The sequence below is a fragment of the Sebastes umbrosus genome, chromosome 12 (assembly GCF_015220745.1).
Source record: "Sebastes umbrosus isolate fSebUmb1 chromosome 12, fSebUmb1.pri, whole genome shotgun sequence".
NCBI lineage: Eukaryota > Metazoa > Chordata > Actinopteri > Perciformes > Sebastidae > Sebastes > Sebastes umbrosus.
The window spans coordinates 9,498,837-9,525,618 of record NC_051280.1 but is presented as its reverse complement, the minus strand read 5'-3'; the positions used below and the strand labels follow the sequence as shown (position 1 = coordinate 9,525,618).

The following is a 26,782-nucleotide window of genomic DNA, read 5'->3' as shown; positions in this document are numbered from 1 at the left end:
CCACACACACACACACATGCACACACACACACTTTAGCCTCATCTTTAAATGTGTGATGTATTTGTACACTCTTGTTTTCATCTGTATTTAAGCCATCTGCTGTAGAGTAAGCACTTTGCTATGAATCTGTTGTTGGAAGCACTATAAATAAATCTGGTTTGACATGTTTTTCAATGCTCTATCCGAGGAGTGAAAATGGAGGGAAAATGCTCTATAAACTGCATTGTTGTTGTAGCACTGTAATACCTCCAAATCCCCTGTGTGTATATTGTGTGGAAGTTGATCTGCTTCTCTGTCTGCCTCTGAAGACAGAGACGGAAGCGTTCTTGGCAGGGTATGATCAAAAAACATGGCGCCGCAGCGTATACATAAACAGAGTGAAGTAAATAATGCATACACTTAATATGTTTAAAAAGTAGTGATGAATGTAGATTAAGAAGAATAATGATGGAAAATTCTGTTTATAAAGTTTACATTTTACCACTCACTGTTCTGTCTGGCACTCTGTAGAACTTTCACAGACTGCTAGTACTATGAAGAAGATCTGGTCTGGGGCTGTTTTTCATGATTTGGGCAACAACCTTTAGTTCCAATTTATTAAGATCTTAATACTCCAGCATACAGTGATATTTTAAACAATAGTTTGCTTCCAACTATGTGACAACACTTTATGGAAGGCCCATACACAAAACTGGGTCCATAAAGAAATGGTTTTCTTAAGCCCCTTTCCCATTGGACAAAAAACCCACTAACACATACTAACACCTGGCTTTTATCTTTAGTGGGAAAGGTTACAATCTGCATTCATTCCAGGGACCAGATGACTCTGCAGTAGTCACATGTATGTTCTCCTCAAAACCACCAGACCCCAGTCAGACAACAGTCGTTTTATCTCGTTGATCATCGGAACACACTTCATTCAGGCTCAACACAAACAAAATAAAACTCATCAAAAACGTCTTTGTTAGGCTTTCCACCGTTTCAACAACCACCAACTCTGATTTGGTTGAAATAATCATTTAATTCACTGAGTTAGATGTTGAAAAGAAACAGCAGTTAAATGCGTTCCTCAAAGCTACCAGACTCTATTGACAGAAACTATAATTTTACCTTGTTGGTCATTGTGAAACACACTTCATTCAAACTCGCCAGAAACAAAATAAAACTCATCAAAACCTTCTTTGTTCGTTTATTCCACTGTTTCAACAATCACCAACTCTGGTTTGAGAGTTTGAAAGAGAGACTGAATAAGTAACAAAAAAAAAGAAGCAACTACCGCAACAGTTTCACTGTTTACTAACCCTGTTTTCTGGCACATTCTTGACGTCGAACATGACACACCAGGAAAAAAAACCCCAGAAAGGCACACTTGTCTATTGGCCATTGGAAAGGACTCTATCGCCTATTTTTAGCAGGTTTGCCCATGTTTACAAAACTTGCATATACATGTTAATTTTGGTGGAAATGGGTATCAGATATGTGTGGAGAAACCTGACTGGTCTGCACAGAGCCCTTACCCTCAACGCCATACAGCACTGTAGGGATGAACTGGAACACCAACTGTGAGCAAGGCCTAATCACCCAACATCAGTGGCCGACCTCATTAATGCTTCTGTGGCTGAATGGGAGCAAATCCCTGCAGCCAGGTTTCGAAGTCTTGTAGAAAGTCTTCTCAGTGGAATTTGATGTTCATCAATCACATATGGTTGTAATGTTCGGGTGACAGCATACTTTTGCAGTGTCTCAATTCAGATACTTCCGTTAGTACACTTCCATGTAGTACGTTTTGTACACTATGTACTTACTTGCGTAGTGCACAAATTTTGAAAGGGTAGTGTTGTCTCAAATCAAACACGGCTATTGTACACTCACCAGAAATGACGATCGCCATTGTTAGCCAGCTATCTATGCAAACGATATTGTTTGCTGTACCAAATCATTACAGACTGCTAAATTGATCCGATAAACAATACTGATGGCTTCTATCTGACAACATTATAGTTAGTTAAATTATACCTAAGTTATACTTAACTTACATTTGTATGGTGCGGTGTTTGTTCACCAAAGCAACTGCTGCTGGAACATCCCCTTCCGCTAAGAAGCCAAGATGGTGACCGCTGCCCGACGCCCTATCCTAAACTTATTACTATTGCCCTAACCTTATCCTACTATTTAAGGCCAATGCCTAACCTTAACCATTTGATGTCAATGCCTGACCTTAACCATTCGTGGCCAATGCCTAACCTTAACTATTCGAGGTCAATGCCTCACCTTAACAATCTCGTGAGAATTTTGCAATTTGCGTGTTACCTTCTAGACACGGCCGTTAAGAGTGACAAGTGTCCAGCGTTCCACACTCAACTTTTTGACCGTTATGTGTACACCATCTGGGTTCTCATAGTGCAGTGTAAGTACAGAAGTACACTGATTGAGACACAGCTTGGGGTTACTTTTGGCCATATAATGTACAGACGTAGGCAAAGTTGTTGGTAATGTTCTGTTAAAGAGAGAAAAACCCACAATGGTCACTGAAATAACTTGAAACTGACAAAAGTAATAATAAATAAAAATTCACTGAAAATTAACTAATGAAAATCAGATATTGTTTTTGAATTATGGTTCAGCAGAATCATTTAAAAAAACAAACTAATGAAACTGGCCTATACAAAAATGATGGTAACATTAACTTAATATTTTGTTGCACAACCTTTTGAGGCAATCACTGCAATCAAGTGATTTCTGTAACTCTCAATGAGACTTCTGCACCTGTCGACAGGTATGTTGGCCCACTCCTCGTGAGCAAACTGCTCCAGCTGTCTCAGGTTTGAAGGGTGCCTTCTCCAGACAGCATGTTTCAGCTCCTTCCACAGATGTTCAATAGGATTTAGATCCGGGCTCATAGAAGGCCACTTCAGAATAGTCCAATGTTTTGTTCTTAGCCATTCTTGGGTGTTTTTAGCTGTGTTTTGGGTCATTATCCTGTTTGAGGACCCATGACCTGCAACTGAGACCAAGCTTTCTGACACTGGGCAGCACATTTCGCTCCAGAATGCCTTGATAGTCTTGAGATTTCATTGCACCCTGCACAGATTCAAGACACCCTGTGCCAGATGCAACAAAGCAGCCCCATAACATAACCGAGCCTCCTCCATGTTTCACATTAGGTACAGTGTTCTTTTCTTTGGATGCTTCATCTCTTCGTCTGTGAACATAGAGCTGATGTGACTTGCCAAAAAGCTCCAGTTTTGTCTCATCTGTCCAAAGGACATTCTCCCAGAAGCTTTGTGGCTTGTCAATATGCATTTTGGAAAATTCCAGTCTCACTTTTTTATGATTTGGTGTCCTCCTCGGTCGTCTTCCATTAAGTCCACTTTGGCTCAAACAGTGACGGATGGTGCGATCTGACACTGATGTACCTTGACCTTGGAGTTCACCTCTAATCTCTTTGGAAGTTGTTCTGGGCTCTTTGGTTACCATTCGTATTATCCGTCTCTTCAATATGTCATCAATTTTCCTCTTGCGGCCACGTCCAGGGAGGTTGGCTACAGTCCCATGGACCTTAAACTTCTGAATAATATGTGCAGCTGTAGTCACAGGAACGTCAAGCTGCTTGGAGATGGTCTTATAGCCTTTACCTTTAACATGAAGGTCTATAATGTTCTTTCTGATCTCCTGAGACAACTCTCTCCTTAGCTTTCTGTGGTCCATGTTCAGTGTGGTACACACCATGACACCAAACAGCACAGTGACTACTTTTCACCCTTTAAATAGGCAGACTGACTGATTACAAGTTTGAAGACACCTGTGATGCTAATTACAGGACACACCTTAGTTTAATATGTCCCTATGGTCAAATTATTTTCAATCTTTTCTAGGGCTACCATCATTTTTGTCTAGGCCAGTTTCATCAGTTTGTTTTTTAAAATGATTCTGTTGAACCACAATTCAAAAGCAACAGCTGATTTTCATTAGTTAATTTTCAGTAAATTTTTATTTATTATTACTTTTGTCAGTTTCAAGTTATTTCAGTGACCATTGTGGGTTTTTCTCTCTTTAACGGAACGTTACCAACAACTTTGCCTACGTCTGTATGTATTGATAGATCAGAAAAACAGCCTGCAGTTAAAAAGAATCCAGGTACAATGCATGACAGAGTATACAACTAAAAACACAGATTCTTTGAAGGTCAAGAGGACAGAATAGCTGGATTTTGTCTGTAATAAGGGAAATAGCTTCTGTTGTAATAAACACTATAAAATGAGATCAATAGAGAATGTAATAAAGTGACTGTACATGTCATTTACTGACTTCAAAAAATACTCATTCCCTCTCTCTCCCTCTCTCTAAGGCCCCATGCAGGAGACGGTCTTCGACTTCTGGAGGATGGTCTGGCAGGAGAATACAGCAGCTATCGTCATGGTGACAAACCTGGTGGAAGTGGGCAGGGTGGGTATTAATTAGATGTTCGCTCTAACCGCAGATCTCAAATAAGATTACCTTGCCCCCAGTCGACTGACAGCCTGATTGTATCTCAAGGCAAACTGAGCTATCTTTTTTTAGTGCCTTTGTGTGTTCGGACATCAGTGCCCAGATGTTTCTATGTGTGTGTCTGTGTGTGTCTGTGTGTGTCTGTGTGTGTCTGTGTGTGTGCGCGCACATGCTGGCTTAGTGAGGCATGGGTCTCGCGTGCCGCCAGCTCTTTTTCCATCTATCTGATCAGTGAGAAGTGAGAAGAAACTGATTGATGGCCTTCATTACCACAGAGGCATCCAGGCAACTGAGTACTGTTTCATCTGAGTGGCTCTATAACAGGAGATTATACTCCGCTGTTGCCGCCAGCTCCTACCAGAAACATCTCTTAATGTTGTCCTCATTGGACAAAAGGCGATTGTTATTGAGTGGTGAGGACGGTTCATAATGTTCAAACTAATGCTAGAGCCTTGACTTTTCTTTTTTTTTCACTATAGCATGTGGTCTATCTCGAAAAAAAAAAAAACTCTACTTCAGTCCTAATTTGTTCCACTTAACTTGCACTGTAGTTCCTCCCGGTTAGGTTATAATCAAGAGAAAATGAAGGTCTTAACGTACAGTGTAATTCTTTGACTGCCAGGGGATTTTCTCCCAGAATTTTAAACACATTCACACCGAAAGCCCCTTAAACACAGGCACACCTTGATTTCGCTGATGTGCATTTTTGGTGGGGCTTAAATGTAGCAGAGCTGATAATGATTCATGGGCCCATCTCTAGGTACCTCATTAGGCCGTTCCTCTACAGTAGCTGAGCCCAGCCCGCCCCGCCCCACACCTTCTCCACACCTGCTTAGCTGCGGTGCCGTCCTCGGCGGGCCCCGGCCCCCAAACCGTCTGTTATATGATCCTTGTCCAATGGCGGGCGGCAGGCACAGTTGGTCACAGTGACGGTGGCTCCTCAGAGGGCCCCATAAAAATCACTCCGCCATATCACAGTGGGCCATCTGCTCGGCACAGTTGCTGATGAACTCTGGGAAATCCTGGCACACACACAGCCTCTGTGTCCCGCTGGTTTCGCACACAGGGGCGGCGCTCAGCGTACTTTGATGTATGAGAGATTTGGTTTGGAAGGTGGTGTGCTGATGTGTGTGATGAGGGGATGCTACGTGTGCTTCTTTTCCATACGCATTATCCATATAGAGCGAGTGAGTTCAAGTGGCATGCACACACACACACACACAGTCATGCTCATAAGTGTGCCCACGAAAAAAGAACATCTGTGTGTACGCTGGCATAATTTAGCCCAAAGGCTAATTCCCCCCCCAAACCAGGCGCCTGATTCAGAGTGATCTAATAAGGTAATGGCTTTTGCCTAATTCAATCTGGCTGGAAGCGGACGGTGGATTTGTGATTGTCATCGGGGATTAGTCATCAGGGGTGTCAGAGAGAGGGACCTGAAAGTCCCCCTCTGTCTGTGTCACTCCACAAACCAAAATCTCATTTCATTCCTAATCAGCGCGTAGACTCCAGAAATGAAAATTGAATCTGGTTGTGGCTGATGTCGCATTTATCCCTCATCAAAAATTATCATTCTCTGATATACCTCCATGATCTCAATCTCTATCACCAGCCTCACTCCCCCAGTATCTTCAGTTTAATTGAACGGGGGGAGAAGGAGGGTATCTTATGATACCTAATACAAGTAATATTTCCAGTGGGGTGTTTTAGGTTTCTGTTGGGAAATCTGTTTTAAACAGCTGAGGGTTTATTATTTCATATCATTATTGGATTGTCATTATATCTCCCTCATCCAATTGTCGTACACTATTTTCTTAATGTTTTGTGCTATTTCTCCGCACCGGTAGTCAAAAACTTAAGGTGGACAAATCTTACACACCCCTCAGTGTCTCATTCTGCTCTGTTCCAGATGCTGCACGGTCTACCTTTAGACTCATTTTCACATTATCGATGTGAGAATGAAAAAGCAATAATGTGAGAATGAGCTCTCCATCGATACATAAGATTCCCATTTGCAGCAGATCCTTGACCAGCATTTGAAACTAATGTGAAGAAAATCTCATTTTGACTTTAAAGAAATGCCTCACTGAAATATCAGGTGGCATATGCCAGGGGACAATTATCTTTACTGGGGGAAAAAAAGGGATGCCGTGCAAACTTGCAGACATTCAAATAAGCTGTGACGGTGTGTGGGTGAAATTAAGCATTGTGTGAATGGAAATGGAAATGCATTGCAGTTTTATGTGCATGTGGTTATAAATCACTTGCTTTTGTCACTCTTAAGGTGAAGTGCTGTAAGTACTGGCCCGACGACACTGAGATCTACAGAGACATCAAGGTGACGCTGATAGAGACTGAGCTGCTGTCAGAGTACGTCATCAGGACCTTTGCTGTAGAGAAGGTACACTTTTTACCCTCCATTGTGCACTAAGAGGTCTGAAACACATGCATACTTGTTCTCGGTACTAGACCTCAACCTTTGACTATTGCAGTCTGACTTGAGGGTTATGTGCTTAATTCACAATCAACTTTTAAAAGTTTCTTTACAACTGCAACGTGATGTCCTGTTTCAAATGCATCCTTTATAAAACAACTTAATATGACTTGTGCTGCTAAACGTGTTGTCAAATGTTGTTTTAAAATTACTCAAATTCCTCTCATTCCAATTATTATCAACTAGCAACAGCCAACATGATCCTGCACAATAACCTGCAGAATTTTTGCTTTTTTTTAACAATTTTTTTAGTTTTTTTAATAGTATTGGTATTTGGATTGTTTGGTAGGCAGTATTGCATGCAGCTCCCAACCTCCATGCCACAGATCACACCGAGGTGAATGGGCTGAAAGCAACACATGGATCGTACCAATTTTCACAAGGATTATTCAAACAAAGATGCATGCCCCCAGAATAATATGAAAGATGATATAATCAATTACAATTCCACACATAGTAACTTTAAAAAAGTAAAGAAACAGACCACATAAACACAGTAATCTAATGCAGTTCACAGTAGCACATTACCCTCAACACTGTTGCTAAGGAAGGACAGCATGTTCTGTTCACTTTATTTAAATCAGTTTTCCCCAGTGGGACCCATTGAGACACTCTCTAACCATTAGGTTCCCGCTGTTTAACTTTAAATGTTGATTAATTCATGTTGAAGAACAAACAGTTAGTAATTTAAGTTACAATCACAACTTACTAAAACTTATTAAAAATGTTACACTCGCAGTGTCCAGATTATTGCATGGTTAGGCAACAGCTTGGATCCATGTTTACTTCCTGTCAGCTGATGTGATCCGAAATCACATACAATGCACTACAATAAGATTGCGTCCGAAATTCGATACTAACATGCTATTTAGTACGCTAAAACAGTATGTGAGGTATTTTAGTATGTCTGAAACATCGGTATGAAACCAATAGTACGCGAATTGCATACTATTTCTGGTGAAATATTACAGTATGCAACGCTGGACACTGCGGCAGCATAAATATCCCACAATGCAATGTGGTAGTGATGACAACGTTCATAGCAGACGTTGACGGACCGCTCTGTAACATCAATAACGCTTTAATTTTACTTTAAGTATAAGATTTCACTTTTCTAGGTGTAACATATATTTTGAATTAATTCAGACTTTGATTCTTACAAATCGTTGTTTTGGTCACATGAGGTTGGCACGAGTTACCATGGTTACACGTCTCCAAATCGTCAAGGAGGCTCTCAGGAGGTGACAACATAAATTACTGCTCAGTTCGTCCGAAAAGACACATAATACTGTTTATTCACACAAAAGCATGTTGAACGATAACAAATTATACAACTATTGAGTATGTAGATAAAGTATGCGATTTCAGACGAAGCCTAAGTGTACTATTGTTCAACATTCATTTATGTAAATAAACAGCAGTATGTATCTTTTCGGACGCACTGAGCGGTAATTTACATTGTCACTTCCTTAGAGCCTCCTTGCCGGTTGGAGACGTGTCGTCATGGTAACCCGTGACAACCTCATGTGACCAAATGATGTGTGAGAATCATAAAATCTAAACAAATTTAGAGAATATATTACGCCTAACAAAGTGGAATCTTAGACTTACACTTAAATTGAAGCGTTACTAACGTTACAGAGCTGTCCGTCAACGCCTGTTATGAACGTTGTCGTCACTACCGCATTGTTGGATATTTATGCTACCGTAGTGTCCAGCGTTTGGATACTGTAATATTTCATCAGAAATAGTATGCAATTTGCTTACTATTTTTTTCATACTAAGGTTTCAAACATACTAAAAAATCTCACATACTGTTTAAGTGTACTAAATAGCATGTTAGTATGGAATTTCTGATGCAACCGCTGCAACCAAGGAATTTATAAAAGGAGGATGATTCATTAAGTCATCGTGACGCCATTCTAATTTCGCAAGTACCAATATAAACATCCAGATTTATTAGGCATTTCAAACCTCCTGACAATAATAGGAAACATTATCGAGAGAGCGTTAGTTCTCTTGAATATTATAGTATCATTAACAGTTATTAGTCATTGAAAACAAAACTGCTCTGTGAGTTCAGTCACGTAATTACCCTTCCTTTTTTTATAGGTTCTTTGCACTGACAGTAAATAAACTGGAACACGTGGAATGTTTCCCTTTACAGTAGAACTGTGAAGTGGTCTACACTGTAGATGTGACATATAATACTGTGTCCCTGGAGGGAAGGCATGCCTGAGAAGTACTAAAGTAGATAAAGAAATAAGGCTACAGCAGCCTTGAACATCCTGTTTGCTGGGAGATAATGGAAACTTTGCTCAACCCCCTCCTTGACTCTGCCCATGAAGTGTGTGTTTGTATTCAATCCAACTCGTTGTTTGCTTTAGAAGACCTCTCACATCGTCTGCACACTGTGTCCTCACTGTCTTCTCACCACATCCCCGACGTCTTCTGCTGTGTGTTTAACATGATGACTCTGTTCCTCAGAGAGGGGCCCATGAGATCCGGGAGATCCGACAGTTTCACTTCACGGGGTGGCCGGACCACGGGGTGCCCTATCACGCAACAGGCTTGCTGGGCTTTATTAGGAGAGTCAAGTCCAAGACTCTGACCAATGCTGGGCCCATGGTGATTCACTGCAGGTTGGTGTGCACTGGAACTGACTACTCTGTTTTTCATACTTTTGTTCCTACTCTGCCTAACCAGTCATTGTACACTAGACCTCTTATCTGTCCTACCAGGTAGTTGATAGTATTCTCCCTGGTTTTATTCGGTCTGTAGATTGTAGAGTTGTGCAGAGTAGACCTGTGCACAACTGTAGATCATAGCCAATATTGTGGACACAAACCAGACTGTAAAAAGATCAACCTAAAGAATATAAAGAACAACACTATTTCCTCTGACATGAGGGACATTTTTGTCAGTCTTATTGTTAGTAAGTAAAATAACTTTGTCTTCCAAAGTCCCTTTGCTCTTAAAGGGTCAGTTCACCTAAATTACAAACAAAATTACAAAACAAACATATTTACTCAATTACTGCTAGTGGTATCGAAATAAATAGTTCAAAATCTGTGGTTTATCCTAACTACAGGGACAATGTTTTTGGAAAGACATGATTCTTTAATTTTTTTAATATAATTTGTCAATGCTGTTTACACATTCACCTTCATTGAATTTAAGCAGAGGCAGAAATTCAATAGACAAATATGTTAAAGGAACGGAGTGTAACATTTAGGGGGATCTATTTCCAGAAATGGAATATAGAAATTAATACTTATATTTTCTTTAGTGTATAATCAAGCAATATAAGAATTGTTGTGTTTTCGTTAACTTAGAATGAGCCATTTATATCTACATACAGAGCGGGTCCTCTTCACAGAGTCGACCACCATGTTTTTACAGAAGCCCAGAATGGACAAACAAAACACTGGCTCTACATAGGGCCATTAGCGTTTTCACATTTTTGCGTCGGCTACCGTAGTTTACCTACACGCTTGGCACACGGGAGAAATTTCAGTTGGTTGCAATCCGCAACCTCACCGCTAGATGCCGCCAAATCCTACACACTGACTGCACCTTTAAAGCGAGACTATGTGACATTTGCTGAATAGCATCCACAAGTGAAAATTAAAGGGTAATGATAGATGCTAAAACATGATAAAAACATAATGTAAGAGTAGCACAAGAATTGTGAACTGACTTAGTGATGTTCGTTATATCGCAATTTTGAGCTAAAATTTTTCACATAAGCTAACATTAGCCACTATACGCCAGTGGTCATGCCAGACCAAGCCAGGCTGTAGCTATAAAACCCTGAGTGTATTGAATTGCTCATGAGTTCAACTTTTCATTTGTTAGAGAAAAAATCGAATAGATTTCCTCTTCAAAATGTTACAAACTTTCACTTTAACTATCTTCGCAGTCAGATACCACTAGAGATAAGTTATAAATAGATTTTTGTGAACCAACCCTTTAATATATGGCAATTAAAAGCAAAAAAAAACAACTCATATATCATATATTTTAATTATGGTATAGGTACTTCCAATGTCAAACTCTAGGTGTCCTACTCCTCTGGATAAAATCAGTGTTTCTATTGCATCCCTGAGGTTTCCAATCTGTGTGTTTCCCATCAGTGCCGGGGCGGGACGGACAGGCTGCTTCATCGTCATCGACATCATGCTGGACATGGCGGAGAGAGAGGGTGTGGTGGACATTTACAACTGCGTGAGGGAGCTGCGCTCGCGGCGGGTCAACATGGTCCAGACTGAGGTACGGTAAATCTGGTCCCACAGTGGCCTCAGCAGAACCGGGCCTGCCCACAGAGACTCATGAATAAAAAGGAAGAGTGAGGATGCAGATCGACAGGCTGTTGCCATCTAATGTGGATTAACTAGTATCTGCGTGTAATTCTTAGCATAAGCCCCACTTCTCTGGTGCTCCAGAACAAATGCTCAGAATTAATGGCAAAGAAAGGAGCTCTTCTATGAAAAAACATCTATTATTTTCAGGAAAAATTAATCATTACCTGACATTTATTAGTCAATATTTCTGCAGGATAAGTGATCCAGGCTGTAAAGATTTTGAGGCATTTTGCCAGTGACTAATGATGCCCATTATCTTTTAAAATGCAGCATAATTAGTTTTAATTTTTCAAGTGCCAATTCAAGTGTCACATTTTTCAAACAGTAGGCATATATTTCATTCTGTAACTAAGCTATCCAAATTATAATTGACCTCTATGTGACGACTGTAGTGCTCTTCAGTGCTTGTTTTGACCTGCTTGAAATATCAAAGTGTTTATATTTACAGCAGATGTACTTATGGCTACAACTTTTACATTTTTATGATCATTTCTCACAAAAGACATTTATTGAAGTGCACACCATGACTATTTCCCAGGATGCTGAGCACAAGTGCCTGGCAATACATGCTATAATAAAAGGGTTTAGAGGCTTGTAACTGAGAGCATTTAGCTCATATTGATGGCTGAAAACATCCCTGGCTCATCCTCCGTCTCTATGCCAGTATGGGCTACCGAAGGACTTTGCGCTTTCCTGAACACCGGCCATCTGGAGGTGTCCATAGTCTCGTTGGATGCATCATTTCCCCGTAATTCCCTTTAAATCACAGGCGTCATTGGACTTAATGGGCAAATGTTTCATCGTTGACGTCCGAATTGGGATTTGAGTAACTGGAGACCCAATGTTGTTCACCCTGAGTCACTCGCCTCAAATTCAGTGACCTTCAAAGTGTGTGTATGTGTGTGTTTTCCCTCGCAGGTGTTCAGGCTCGTTGGCACGGCTCCTCAGCCCGCGGCCAGACACTAACTCTCCAACGTGGTTTAATCTGTCGGCGGAAATGAAAAGCCTTGTTGTTGTTTATAGTTTATGAGCTCGGATAAGATCTATCTATCTGTGGATGCTGGTTTGAGCGCCACGTAGCCGCCGACCCGCCGACCCAGCCCGAGCTAGTCAAACTCTCAGGTCAGCAGTTCACCTTCTGCGCTAGACTTAACAAATGGCAACACACGTTTCCCTGTAAATCTGTAAATCAGTGACCCCTGTGCATGTGCGCGGATTTTGGTCCGAAGTGACAAGGGAGTGTCAGCTGAAAATGTCACTTCAGAATAGATTTGCATCAAGCCTCAAGCTGTGTCACCATGTCGACTGCTTGACTGACTGATGTGAGGAGGAGGAAATGTGTCGCGATTTCCAGTTTTGCTCTGCATGAAGTTGAGGACAGCAGGGGTTGTTTTTGTTGTTAAGACGTCAGCCTTGATTTGACAATAATGTCGATGATGTTACAACCTGGCTAACGTCACCTGGGTTTGACAGGGGTCATGGAAAAACCTGAAAAGTCATTGAATTTAAGAAAATACTCTCTTCCAAGCCTCTAAATATTTTAAGGTTTTTAAAATGTCATGAGTTTTATAACAGAGTTAAATCAGCTGCGCACCTAAAATATGCAAAAATATGTAATGTAACCTTTGAACACAGACAATGACAAATATTAGTCACAGAAACCGCCTTAGGGGTAAAGAATAATCATGGGAAGGTCGTGGAAAGGTCGATGAATTCTTCTAGCAAAAACGCAGAGGAACACTGGCTCATGAATTTCTGCTGCTGGTGAAAATAAAATCACATTTTGTTCGTCATCGTGAGTCTTACGAGTCTGATAGATCCGCAATGAGGATGCTGTTTTTTGCAGGAGCAGTATGTCTTCATCCATGATGCCATCTTGGAGGCATGTCTCTGTGGCGACACCACCATTCCCGCCAGTCAGCTCCGCTCCGTGTACTACGACATGAACCGCCTGGACCCGCAGACCAACTCCAGCCCCATCAAAGAGGAGTTCAGGGTGAGATTTAAACACAATAAGGCTCTGTTTGCAAATCCCTAATAAAGCATTACCTCAAGTGCAGGATAAGTTCAAAACAACAGTAAACATGTTGTCTCTTGATGAATGGCGCAGTCCCCCTCTGGGCCAATCAGTGGCAAATATATCACCTTGCGTTAATCTGTAATAGCAGCACCCCTCCTTGGACCAATCAGTGTTATATGAGATGCATCGCCCCCCTAAGTTTCATCACGGTCGCATCAGGGGAGTAAGAGCTATCGCTAATGTACCTGATTAAAGAATTGCATTGTTAATTACCATATTGGGAGATAATTAGCACACTCAGGAGCCAAGTGCCTACCTTCGAGCGTCGGTATGACAGCGCGTAATTCTGCTTCCACCCTGACAGACTCTGAATATGGTGACTCCCACGTTGCGGGTGGAGGACTGCAGCATCGCCCTGCTGCCCAGGAACCACGAGAAGAACCGCTGCATGGACGTCCTCCCTCCGGACCGCTGCCTCCCCTTCCTGATCACCATCGACGGGGAGAGCTCCAATTACATCAACGCTGCGCTCATGGATGTAAGAGTCAAATGCAGACAAGATCATTTCACGAGAACATTTCCTATTTTAGGGATATTGACTTTACAGAGTCACTTAAAGGGATAGTTTGGGTGTTTTGAAGTGAGGTTGTATGAGGTACTTATCCATTGTCAGTGTATTACCTACAGTAGATGACAGTTGGCATGCCCCCAGTTTGGAGAAACAGACAGGAGTACCAACACGGGAGCAAAGTAATGGACTGCTATGAACAAGGGCAGCAGCAAAACATATTTAGTCACCTAAAAGAAAGGCCCACCTAAAAATTAAATATCAGTTTATCGTTATCTATGCTCTCGCCAAAGCTACCAGATTCTATTGAAATAAACAGTAATTTTACTTCGCAGAACACGGGAGTTGTTGGTCTATCACTGCCTCAATCCGTTAGTTGGTTTGTGTTATTGTATGACTTTGGTTAGTTCAGATTCACCAAAGTCACACAGTAGCAGAAACAAACTAACCGATCGAAGCAGCAGTAGAGCAGCAAACCCCGTGTTCTTGCAAGGTAAAATTACAGTTTTTTTCAATGGAGTCTGGTTGCTTTGGGGAGAGCATAGATAACGTCTTCAGTTCCCAGAAAGGTCTGTTGGACGACAAGGTAAAGCAGTGAAAATATTCTAAGTATAGCATACACTTAAACTAATATAGATTTTTTTTTAGTGAAGAAAGGAGGTTAGACGCACTTAAACCGTTTCACATGGAATAGTAGGCCCGTCCGGTGCTCACAGAATAGGGCAATCTTGTAATAGGAGAGACTTCAGAGATTAGGTCCAAAGCACACTGGAGCACATGGATTTAAGTATAGTATAAGAATCAAAAGTCACAGTTGGTGTCGAAACATTAGTCTTCTAATAAAGTTGATTGCCTTAAATCCGTGTGCTCCAGTGTGCTTTGGACCTGGTCTCTGAATTCTCTCCGGTTACATTGATCTTTTTAGGTGAGCCTTTCTTTTAGGTGTCTAAAATATGTTTTCCTGCCGTCCCTGTCCACAGCAGTACATTTCTTTGCTTCCGTGCGTAAAACATCTGTATCTTCTACTGTGAATAATACACCTACTATGGATAAGTACCTCAAAACACCCGAACTATCCCTTTAAAGGAACATTCCAGCGTTATTGAAGTTCTTGCTAATTGAATTCCTGTGATTTTAATGTGATAAATTGACACTTGAGTCACAAGGCAGGTAATTGCAGATGCCTCTCTCTGTGTGAGCTGATACTTCCCCACATGTTGCTTTTCTAGTCTAATCAGTGATGTCAAAGGAGGTATTTTGCCTTTGACAGTTAATGGAAAACATCATGGTATATTAAGGGTACTTTGATAGCTGACATTGGTGTTTCAGCCTCTTATACAATGGGCTTCTCTTAACAAATAAATAGAAAATAAATTCCTGTTTTGGAAATCCATCATGCCTGAAATATCTTGAGACAGAACTATTATCTTGTGAATTGATCTTTACTTCAAGGATTCAAGGACTTTTAGTTTTCACGTGCACACCGCCATACCACAGGATGACGAGTGAAAGGGACACGCATCACAAGGCAAAAAACAACAAATTTATATGAAATAGGCATAGCGCTTCCTTCCCACCCACCCACAAAGAGAAGACATTAACAGACAAAAGGACTATATTCACTGGAATTTAATGTGCTGAAAGTAAGAGAATAAGTTAAAAAACAAATATATATGGAGAGATGGAGAGTATAAGTGGAGTCAGACTCATGTCACAAAACCAAGGACTTGAAGCTTGAAAGCAAAAATATTCAAGTCTCAGGTTTCTACCTGGTAAAATGTAAAAAAATAAATAATTAAGGTTTAAAGTTTCAAATCTTGACCTCGGCAACCCAACAGAAATAGACCCACTTAACGCCCGGTTCATGCAGTAGCTGTTCTGGAGGTTGTAGTCACATCACGAGATCTTCATCAGCAGATGGAGTTGTCATAGAATGACAATAGAATTTGAAGGACTTCTTGTCTCGGTTGGCTTTTAAAGATCAACATTCATTTTTGACTTTGGAAACGGCGGAATTGAGAAACAATCTCGACTCAAACAATGTCAATGTCACGACAAACAGCAAACTCCATCTGCAGACAAAGAACATGTGATGTGATCAAACGGCTAAGGAAAAAACCTTGAGGCGGGATTGTTTTGTCAGCTATTAACACGGCATTGAAAGAATTTTTTGAAAGGTTGGTAATCTTGAGAAACTAGCAAGAGTACTCTAGATTTAAAAAATGATCCAACCAAAAAACACAGCCCAGTGTTGCCAACTCGTCTCCAATGAAAGCAGCCAGCAGTACTAGCTCTGAAAGTCCCTAAATCTAGAGAGAAAGTCAGACGGTTGACTGTTGTTACAAGTCGGCAACACTAGCCGTGTTTCCATTCAAATGTCAACAAAATTTTGAAATGTTGCAGAAAAAGAAATGCCCATTAGGCGTGTTTCCATCAACTGGTTTGGAGCGAATAATCTCGGCTACAGCGTCATTCCCAAACGCCGAAGGACTTATTACAGTCCTGTGACAGCCACTGATTTTTAAAAAAAAAAATTGTCAGAGCATTTGATTTACTGATTGCTTTTTGGACATAATGAGAATTTCAACATACAGTATATATCAAAAAAGGTTTTTGAAGAAGATTACCAACCCTAGCTTTAATTTGAACTAGCCCTCAAGAATATACTTGAGAATAGACTTTGACTTACCTTAACAGCTGTGCTATCTGTCGCAATAACTAAATGCACCACAGGACCACACAAAATAAACCCTAAATGCAATGTGTAGCAATTCCAAAGTGTTAAATGTATTCAGGGTGGACCTAACAGAGAACACCTTGACAAGGCTCATGTCCAGTGATGGACTTTTTGGCTCTTGCCTGGATTGAGCAGGCGACCTTTTCAGGTACAGGATCCCCTCCGTCACCACTGGGCGAGCCAGAAACCACATTAAAAGTGCAGCGTCCTAATATAATCTCCCCAGACATGGAATCTCCATTAGAAAACAGCACTCAGTGTGAAGCAGGCCAAAGGATGGAGGTCATTTTAAAATGGTTTATTCTTGGGGAAATTGTCAGTTTACGTGCTATATAATATGCATGAAGTGTATTTAGCGACAGTGTTTCAAATCTTTTGCTTCTTTTTCCTCCGTCTCCTCCAGAGTTACAAGCAGCCGTCTGCATTCATAGTGACCCAGCACCCGCTGCCAAACACGGTGAAGGACTTCTGGAGATTGGTGCTGGATTACCACTGCACATCCATAGTGATGCTCAACGACGTCGACCCAGCCCAGGTAAACCCGACCTGATACGCGAGCATAAACACCCACATACAATATACAAAATAATCCTCGAGGGATATTGGAAGAAGCACACTGACAAACAGATGAAGCAGTTCCTTTCTGTATCTAATAAAGTCACACAAAAGGACAGCGTGGGAACTGGATTCAGAGAGATTGCTTTTTTTGTTTGTTTTCTTTCAGTATGAACCTAGGGGGGAAAAAAACTGTATCTGTGCTGGCAAACACACATATATACAATATATGTTTGAAATGAGGTGGAGTGGAAGAGGACTTGCCATGAAAGCGCGGGTAGATGGAGAGACAGGCCTGTGGAAGAGACTATCCAGATTTCTCAGCCCGAGGCTCTGTCATAACACCCGCGGATCAAAGCCTGAAGCCAGGCTTGCTCTCCCCATCCAAATCCCCTTCCCCTAGGTGACTGACTGACTGGCTGGATAGAAAAGGCCTTTCATTCAATATTCTCACTGTAGCCAGCCAGCCAAGGAAACAGCACAGGTGGGAAGGGAGGAAAGGGGGTGTTGGTGGGGGGGGGGGGGGGGGGGGGGGGGGTAGGCGTAGATGGAGACGAGGGATGTGGAGGTTTACTATCTTCTCCATCAGCATCTTTGTTTTTGCATCTGTTGAATTTGTCAAATTTTGACAGGCTCTCAAAGGAAGCTAGGAAGTGGTGCTCTCGCTGCCACACAGACTGTAAATGTGTTTGTGTTAGAGAAAGAAAAGTGAGCATATACAGTATGTGTGTCCATTTATATGCTCAGGCCCGTTATTTGCATTCTTCTCAGGTAGTCTCTTTTTCCCTTGTTTGTTCATGACTCTGCATGTAGGCATGTCTGTCCATCTGTACGCTTCCACTAGTCTGATTTAGTGCCGTGAGGCCGGCGGTGTGCTCTGCAGGTGCATGTTCTTAACTGGGATTTCTCTCCTGAGGAGCGGAAATGGGGGAGATTTTTCAGCTCTTATGACGCCGTCCCAAGGGTTGATTTCTTCCGCTGCACTTTTCAACACTGTCTCTTAATACTTTCAGTTAGGGAGACGACTATGCAATCGTTTTTATTCTACATAAATCTATTGGTTGCTTTTTCAACTGATTTACCAATTGTGTTCTTTAAACTGTTAAAAGATAAATACAAAAAATACACATCACAACAGTCTCTCAAAGCCCACGGTGACATCTTAAAGGGGACGTTTATGCTTTTGTGCTTTTCGACTTTACTTGTATGTTATATAATTTTTTGTCTGCAAAGTTACAAAGCCCAAAGTCCACGCCAAAGGTTGTTACTCTCCCCCACAGAAACACTGCTCCTTAACTGCCTGAAACGCCTTGCTTGAAGTCCCGCCTTTTCTTCTGTAATGTGGTGATGTCACCGAGTAACACATTTGCATAAAACCTGCCTGGCGGCTAGTTTGGCACGCCCTCAAACAAAGCTAGTTAGAGTGGAGCTGGAGCAGAATCTAAAGAGTTTGGTTCGGTTGACCAATCAACAGTGGGCCACTTGACCAGTAAGAGCAGACTGGACTTTTTTTTCAGGGAGTGGAGGGCTCAGGAGCTCAAACAGAGCATTTCAGACAGAGGGTGAAAAGAGGTGCTGCAGCACAGCCAGTATGAGAAAAATAAAGCTTTTTTTTAACATTAAAGCATGTAAACATGTTCTAGTAGAAACCCGAAATACAAGTATGAATCTTAAAATGAGCATAAAAGCTCTTCTTTAATCCTCAAACTTCAAAAGCTGAAACCAGATCCACTGGCTGGCATTTTGATTTGATAAATTACTTATAATTTTCAACCAGTGGTATATGTAGCCCAGAGAATACTTCTGCAATTTCCAGGGGCTACATGGAAAGATTGCCTCTACAAATTATGGCGAAGAAAAACAGAAATTATGACTTAATTAAAAAAAATGCTTATCCACATATTGTGTCAGCTGTAATACCATGGGTTAACGACTGAGTGTGAAAAATAGTTTGCAAACAAAGAAGTCTAAACAGATAACCATAATGTATTAAAGGGATAATTCGGGTGTTTTGAAGTGGGGTTGTATGAGTTTTATCCATAGTAGGTGTATTACATACGGTAGATAACGGTCGGTGTGTCCCCAGTTTGGAGAAACAGACGGGAGTACAAGCACGGGAGCAAAGCAACGTACTGCTTCAGCCGCCTAAAAGAAAGGCCCACCTAAAAAAATCAATATCAGTTTACGTGTACGCTACATTTAGAATATTTTCTGATGGCGATCGGAACTGAAAGTGAAACGTATCTATACTGTTTTTGGCTTTGGAGAGAGCATAGATACGTTTCACTTTCAGTTCAGTTCCCTGTTGCAAAGGAGAAGGAAAGGGCTGTCTGACAGCAAGCTAAAGCAGTGAAAATATTCTAAATATAGTGTACACTTAAACGGATATCGATTTTTTTTAGGTGAGCCTTTCTTTTAGGTGGCTAAAATATGCTTTTCTGCCGTCCCCGTCCATAGCACTGTATTGCTTTGCTCCGGCGTCGGTACGCCAACCATCATCTAGGTAATACACCTAATATGGATAAGTGCCTCATACAACCCCACTTCAAAACGAACAATACTTCTATAAAAACTATCCCTATAATAGTTCAAATAGATAGCTGTTGGATAAATGGGGCTTTAGCTAAAAGCAATGAATCAGTGATTAAAATAGATGGATGAGCAGTTGAAATAGTTATGTTACAGTAACAGGTTAGTTAATCTATTATCTAAAGAGTCAATTAATTTTCTATCAACCATCTTTTAATAAACGTATCTTTTGATTACATTTATTCTTCATAGAGCAGATTCGTGGCTTTTCTCTCCGCCTGAAAAATAAATTTTAAACAAAAATCAGCTTTTAAGAAAGAGAGTGTTGTTTTTTTCTTAAAATGAGAACAATTAGTCAAGGTTTTTCAGGAATCTGTGTTTGATTTTTTGAACAAAGGGTCAGTTGATTAGGAGAAAGCTCTCATACTTGGAGCACATCTGTGTTTAGTGTTTGCTCTATCAAAAATATATTCCAGCTTTTGTCTGAATGTTCTCCTGTGAAGAAGCAATTCATCATATTGCCAAAAGAAAACACTTCACATTGAATGAACTCACCTTCCTCCTCTCTTCCTTTCTTATTCATTCCTGTCCTCAAACATTGTGATCCCACATAAACATCTTTGACATCAATGTCACTGGCTTCGGTTAGTTTAGTTTGGATTCTGAAACTAATGAATCATCTTCCGTTTTCTTTGTTTCTCTTTGTTTTGTCTGTGTGTCTGTGTTTGTGTGTGCTGGTGTACCTGCATTTGAATGTCTGTGTGTGTACGTGCCTATTTTGTTTAGTTGTGCCCACAGTACTGGCCAGAAAACGGAGTCCACCGCCATGGACCCATCCAGGTGGAGTTCGTCTCTGCCGACCTGGAGGAGGACATCATCAGCAGGATATTTCGGATCTACAATGCAGCACGGGTAAACACTGAAAAAATGATTTGTTTAGGGGAAAGCAACAGTTTTTCTGCTCTTTTGCCCATTTCTTCTGTAACTTTTACAACTTGTTTGTCTTCTCTGTGGTGATCTTCACAACAGCCAATTTATTCTGTGACTGCACGCCTCACACGTCCCACTCATATGCCGGCCTGTCCATTCAAGCTGTGTCAAGGCAGAGTCATTCTGTTCTTTAACTATGCCGCTGCACCACCAGTGATTGGACCGAGGTGTGATCGCCTTGAGTCACAGTGTCTTTTAGACAGCTGGAGAAATTGTCACACGTAGTTAAAAAGGTGGAAGTTGAACTCTCTGACTGTTCCTTCAATCAACACCTTTTGGGTAGAACATGGATCTACCTTAAAGGGTCAGTCCACCCAAAAAACACATTCACTTACACTCAGTGACATCTAGCCATGTGAATAGTTTTGATTTCATCAGTCCAGGTTTTTTAAGATATAGTCTGAGATTTCCTTTTCCACCACAATACAACGCACACTACGCAACCTGTCATTTCAGAAAACAACCTCCTCATTACTCTATTTTCCTGACTTTTCTCGAATAATTGTCCGTTTCTTGTTCTGTTGGTAGTTTCCAGGCCCCAAAAAGTATTGAAAGGAAACAATTAAAGTAGAAAAATTGCTTTTTTTATACGGCTCACAACTCATAGACATATTGAACCTGTGACAAGGGGTCAGAATTGCTTTGTTTTAAAGGGACATAAATCAAAGAGGTCAGGAACCAGTGCTCTAGTGCAGGGGTTCTCAAACTTTTGGGGGCCAGGGACTCCTTAAGCCAAGTTCACACTTCACAACTTTAAAAGTCGTCAGATCGCAGTTCTGTTCACACTACACAACTCACTGTCTTGTAATCGGGAGTCTTGAAGTCGTTGTGGTTTTCACAGTACATGACTGACCGGCGACAGGAGGTCACACACTACAAGATCTTTCACCGGGAGGAATCCCCGATGAGGTCTCCAAACTATATTTTGTCACGAAAACACACGCGAGAAATACACGGTAAATGACGTGATACCACATTGCTGATGTTGTTGTTGGAACGTGTGTTTATAAAATAGGCTGTTTCCACTGGTTTCCACACGTCTTTTTTAATATTTATTCCTCTAGGTGCAACAACGACTCCCCGACAGGTATAGATATTTAGCATGCTAGATATCTGGGATATATCTGCGAGGCGTCAGCGAGCCTCTCGGCTTGAGTCTTTGAGCAGTTGACACAAGACGCTTGAGCGCTGATGTGCGAGCGACGAGCCAACGCAGATTTGGGTCTGATGTGGGGCTTTCATCGGGGAGCTCCAAAAACTGTCGAGGAACAGAAAATCTGGGCTAAAGTTGTGTAGTGTAAACTAGGCATTATAGGAGAGAACATTTTCTACCAGGACCCCCTCAGAATCGTGACACCGATCAGGCATACTGTATGCTTACCATTTTCAGCCTAAATACTTCAGACCTGTTTCATAGTGATAAACAGAAACACATTTCAGTTTTAATCACGTTAATACCACTTATATACTTTTAAACAAAGGGTCATTTTATGCAAATTGCATTTGGACTCAACTTTGAGAATCCCTGCTCTAATGGTCCATTATCTTTCTTCATCTTGTGCCCTCTTAAAATAAAGCAATGGTGACCCTTAATTACAGGTTAAGACCTCAGTGTGAACATGATTGGTGAGCAGCTCAATCAAAGGGTATGTTTATCCTTCTCAGATAGTTATATTTGAATGATTTGTCTCCAGTATTTTACAAGAAAACCACAAAAGAAAAGTCTGAAAAAAACAACCTAAATTTGTGTGAAAGAAATAAATTCTTTCTTATCCTTTAATCATCCTGTGACCGTTCAGATTTATCTTGTTTCCCTTGGTGGTGGTGGTGGGGGGGGGGGGGGCACAGATGGCCCCCAGATTGGGAACTAGATAATTCACAGACCAGTTTTTATTGGAAGTCATTTCAAATGAAGAAATTGTACCTATAAAAGCTACTGACAGCGTGTCGACCATCCAGAGCAACAATCACACTGATTATGGAGAGACAAGTTGTTAAACAAGCTTTTAAATTTCATATTTCAATTATGTGAACCCCCACAAACCAAATTCACTCTTTATTGACGTGGAGGAAAAACTCTCAGAGACACATATCTCACAACTTAAACCTAAAACCTAAAATAATCTGCATAGCTAGATACCACTACCGGTAAGTCTGATTATGTTTTGTGTTGTTGTTTGGGTGAACTGACCTTTTAATTTTGAGCTACCAGACATCAGTGCACAGAGCGAGGTCTGACCCGCGCCAGCGTCACCTGCAGTCATCTGCGTAAGCTCCTTACCCCTACAGTCAACAGCCACCTCTCATATGAATGTGTTATAATGGCGTCTGGCCGGCAGAGGCACCACCGCCGTGCTAAGTGGAACGCAATCGAATCACACATGATCACTGACAAGTGTTATTGATTGATATGTCTGAGTGTGATCCAGAGTGTTAACTGTCCGTCTCCAGCTGTGACTGTGCTCATCTATCAGCCCGTCTATCTGCGCATTCATCTCTCCACTGACTCCTCGCCCCCTTATCCATCCTCTTGTCCTACTTGTCGCCATCGAGGCTCGGCTTAGCTGCATCTTTACAGTCTGATTGCATCTTTGCACAGCAGCGATTAACCCCCTTCCTCCCTACTGTGTGTGTGGGTTAACCTGGGATAACCGGTGTGTCCTTCCCCTTCCAGCCTCAGGACGGCTACCGGATGGTGCAGCAGTTCCAGTTCCTGGGCTGGCCCATGTACAGAGACACGCCCATGTCCAAACGCTCCTTCCTCAAGCTAATCCGACAGGTGGACAAGTGGCAGGAGGAGTACGACGGAGGCGAGGGACGCACTGTGGTCCACTGTCTGTGAGTTATCACTACACTCAGTGCAGAGGGAAGCTCAGTCGGCGCTGCCATTAAAAATGAAACATCTCCACCTACTGACTGGAGAGCTTTACTGCACCATGAAACTCCTCACCCCTAGAGCAGCTTTATTGTCAACCTTAACCTTTCTATATTAAACTTAAACGTGTGTTAAATGATATTTATATTTCCTTTTTGACGACTTTAGGAACGGAGGCGGCCGAAGTGGGACATTCTGTGCCATCAGCATTGTGTGTGAGATGCTTCAACACCAGCGCTCTGTGGACGTTTTCCACGCAGTCAAAACACTAAGGAACAATAAACCCAACATGGTGGACCTACTGGTGAGGAGCACTTTTGTCAGACTTGTTAGATTTTATTATGACCTCACAAAGTGCCAGATGGTATTCAAAGGGGGTCCTCTAGCAATTTATTTTACTTCCATAAAGTTGAGGGACTCACAAGAGACATATTAAAAAATAAATGCTCACCTCTTTCAAACTCCGTGCCCTCAGTTTCTAACGCTTTCTGTCATAAATGTATAATTTCCAAGACCAAGTGCCAACTGTTTGCAGGTTGAGTAGTACTCCCTGTGGTGATTAAATTAACCTTCAGGAGTAAAATTGGTGGATTTCTCCTTTAAAAGTCAATAAATTCTACTTTCTTGTGGTCAGTAAGTTACCCGACTAACATTTACCTGCATCGAGCTACTGTACATGTAAACCATTTGTTGATCACAGCATATCAATCTTTTGTCAGTTATAATTGTAATTATATATTTGGTGCTTTTTACATATATTTGTATAATATTTCCTTTACCTCTATTTGTCCAGCTTTGTTATCCTTGTCCCAAGCTGTCCCAAAATTCCTTTTATGTCCACACATACTTGGCCAATAAAGGTGATTTCTGATTCTGATCAATTCATAGAAATATTTACAAATACTATTTGACAGGTCTTATTAAAATTATATGTTATATTTTATACTTGTGTGGCTTTGATTCCCTTCAGATTGTTTTAATTTATTGATAGAGAAAGAAATGTCGTTGCCCTTACAGTGAAAACATCATTAAAAAGTTATCTGCACATTTTGAAAAAAATCCAATTATACTAATCTAAATTATCAACTGACCCTTTTTGGGGCCCCAGATCCCAAGGGGCCTCAGAAACCACCGCTTTACTCATATTATCAGCTTTACACATATAAAATATACAATTTGATCTGTGGTAGCTTTGATAATATGTGAATATTTTTGCACAGTTTTATTAAGGACAATAACAACTGAGATGAAAAGGGCTTCCTACCTGATAAGGGCTCTGACCTGAAGAGGGGTCATTGTTTTGAATATTTGTGCATATTCTTAAATGAATAAGTGTTTAATAAGTATTCCACTGCTGCAACGATTAATTGATTAATTGATTAGTTGTCAACTGTTACATTAATCGGCAACTATTTTGATAATCGATTAATCGGTCCGAGTAATTTTTTAAGAAAAGAAAGTCATAATTCTCTGATTCCAGCTTCTTAAATGTGAATATTTTCTGGTTTCTTTACTCCTCTATGACAGTAAACTGAATATCTTTGAGTTGTGGATAAAACAAGACATTTGAGGATGTCATCTTGGGCTTTGGGAAACACTGATTGACATTTTTCACCATTTTCTGACGTTTTATAGACCAAACAACTGAGCGAGAAAATAAACTACAGATTAATCAACAATGAAAATAATCATTAGTTGCAGCCCTAAGGTATTCCAGCATACTGTAGAAATGTAGCATAGAGAGGGGGTGGATGGAAGAGGAAGGGGAGGTTAAAGCTGTTGGTGTACTCCGTCAGCACTGCTTGTTGAACGATCAAATAACCTCAGACCCTAATAGGGGCCCAGCCTCGCATTTTTTGTCCCCGGGGCCCCCTAGCAGGTTGATCCAGTTATGTGCTTCTCTCTAATGTTTTTGTTTGTTTCCTCTTGTCTCCTAGGACCAGTACAAGTTTTGCTATGAAGTGGCACTGGAGTACTTGAACTCTGGGTAACTCGGAGCTACCAAACCCACCAGAGACTTAAAGTTTGGGACATTACAGAAGACTGCAGCTCACATGTGTGCATTGTGCTAAGTGTGTGTGTGTGTGTGTGTGTGTGTGTGTTACCGGCCCCACAGGAGCGAGGTACGCACACAACATAAAACATACATGCAGCTCCTTTGACCAGCTCTCTTCTTCTTCTAGATGGGGAAAGGTACCAGAGTTGTACAGTGTTAAATATCGCAGCCTGTTTCTGTCAGTACCGGCTAAGGAAGCCAGCAGGAGCACAATGAGGGTTTATTTTTCTTCTCCTCTGCAGTGAGTCGCCTCCTCTCTGGATCCCTCTTTCTCTCTGCCTCTATCTATCAGCCGCCTGTAGTCCCGTGGTCGTTGCCTTGATCCTCATTTGGACGATGAGCATTAAAATACTCTCCAGTTTTCTGTGGAATGCGATACACTGTACATAATGTTAATGTGTTCATTTTATTCTCTCTGATTTCAGTTTTTTGCTTATTAAAAGTCATTAAATGCAGGAGCTCAAAGCCTAAATGTTACTAAATGTCCTGTAAATTTATGACTTCTAGATGATTATTGCTTCATACTGTGTGTTGGGGACAGCTGGCTCAGTCTACATCTGCTTACCTTATTTCCTGTACAGGGATCCAAAGCTTTATTTGCACTTCCATTTGAATTCTTGTTGTGCATATTGTACATAGTTCTGTAGATTATTTATTCACGGTATGTACTTTTTTTGTGACTCGCAGTAAGTGACAATCATATGTTCTATAGGTTTGGTTTTATTGACTGTATTGTGTGCTCTTTTTTTTTTTTTTTTTTGGTCATCTTGCGTGACGGATCAGTTCCATTGTAAAGAAAAAAGATATTATATAAATGTATCTACAATATAAACATTGGATTATGTATTTCTGCCTCTTTTCTGAGTGGAGCTGGAAGAGATGACATTAGGGCGACACCTGCTGGAGAGATGAGGAATAACACGATCACCTCCATGTTTACAGCTTTTAAAGGTGCCACAGTATTCATGATTTTGTCTTCAGTCATACTGTCCTATCATACTCCTGCAATTCCGCAAATGGATATAGTTTGATTGGAAGCATGTTTGTTGAATGATTTTGAAATCTAAGTTCTTTCAGGCTGAACAATGGCAACAACACGGGACCC

General features: G+C 41.1%; 1 protein-coding gene across 12 annotated transcripts in view; it reads left to right on the top strand.

Moving 5' to 3' along the window:
• The window catches only part of LOC119498360 (receptor-type tyrosine-protein phosphatase mu-like), a 191,742-nt gene extending 165,233 nt beyond the window's left edge, over window positions 1-26,509 (top strand). For 10 of the 12 annotated variants that reach the window (XM_037787190.1, XM_037787186.1, XM_037787187.1 and 7 more), the window contains 11 exons: window positions 4,350-4,447; window positions 6,774-6,890; window positions 9,471-9,625; window positions 11,120-11,255; window positions 13,194-13,343; window positions 13,732-13,905; window positions 17,076-17,207; window positions 20,543-20,668; window positions 23,421-23,584; window positions 23,790-23,925; window positions 25,559-26,509. In XM_037787190.1, coding sequence (XP_037643118.1) covers window positions 4,350-4,447; window positions 6,774-6,890; window positions 9,471-9,625; window positions 11,120-11,255; window positions 13,194-13,343; window positions 13,732-13,905; window positions 17,076-17,207; window positions 20,543-20,668; window positions 23,421-23,584; window positions 23,790-23,925; window positions 25,559-25,612 — 1,442 coding nt within the window. In that variant the 3' untranslated portion in view covers window positions 25,613-26,509. The remainder of the gene's footprint in view (window positions 1-4,349; window positions 4,448-6,773; window positions 6,891-9,470; window positions 9,626-11,119; window positions 11,256-13,193; window positions 13,344-13,731; window positions 13,906-17,075; window positions 17,208-20,542; window positions 20,669-23,420; window positions 23,585-23,789; window positions 23,926-25,558) is intronic. The other 2 variants (XM_037787181.1, XM_037787184.1) reach the window with 2 other exon arrangements.
• The last annotated feature ends 273 nt before the right edge of the window (window positions 26,510-26,782 follow it).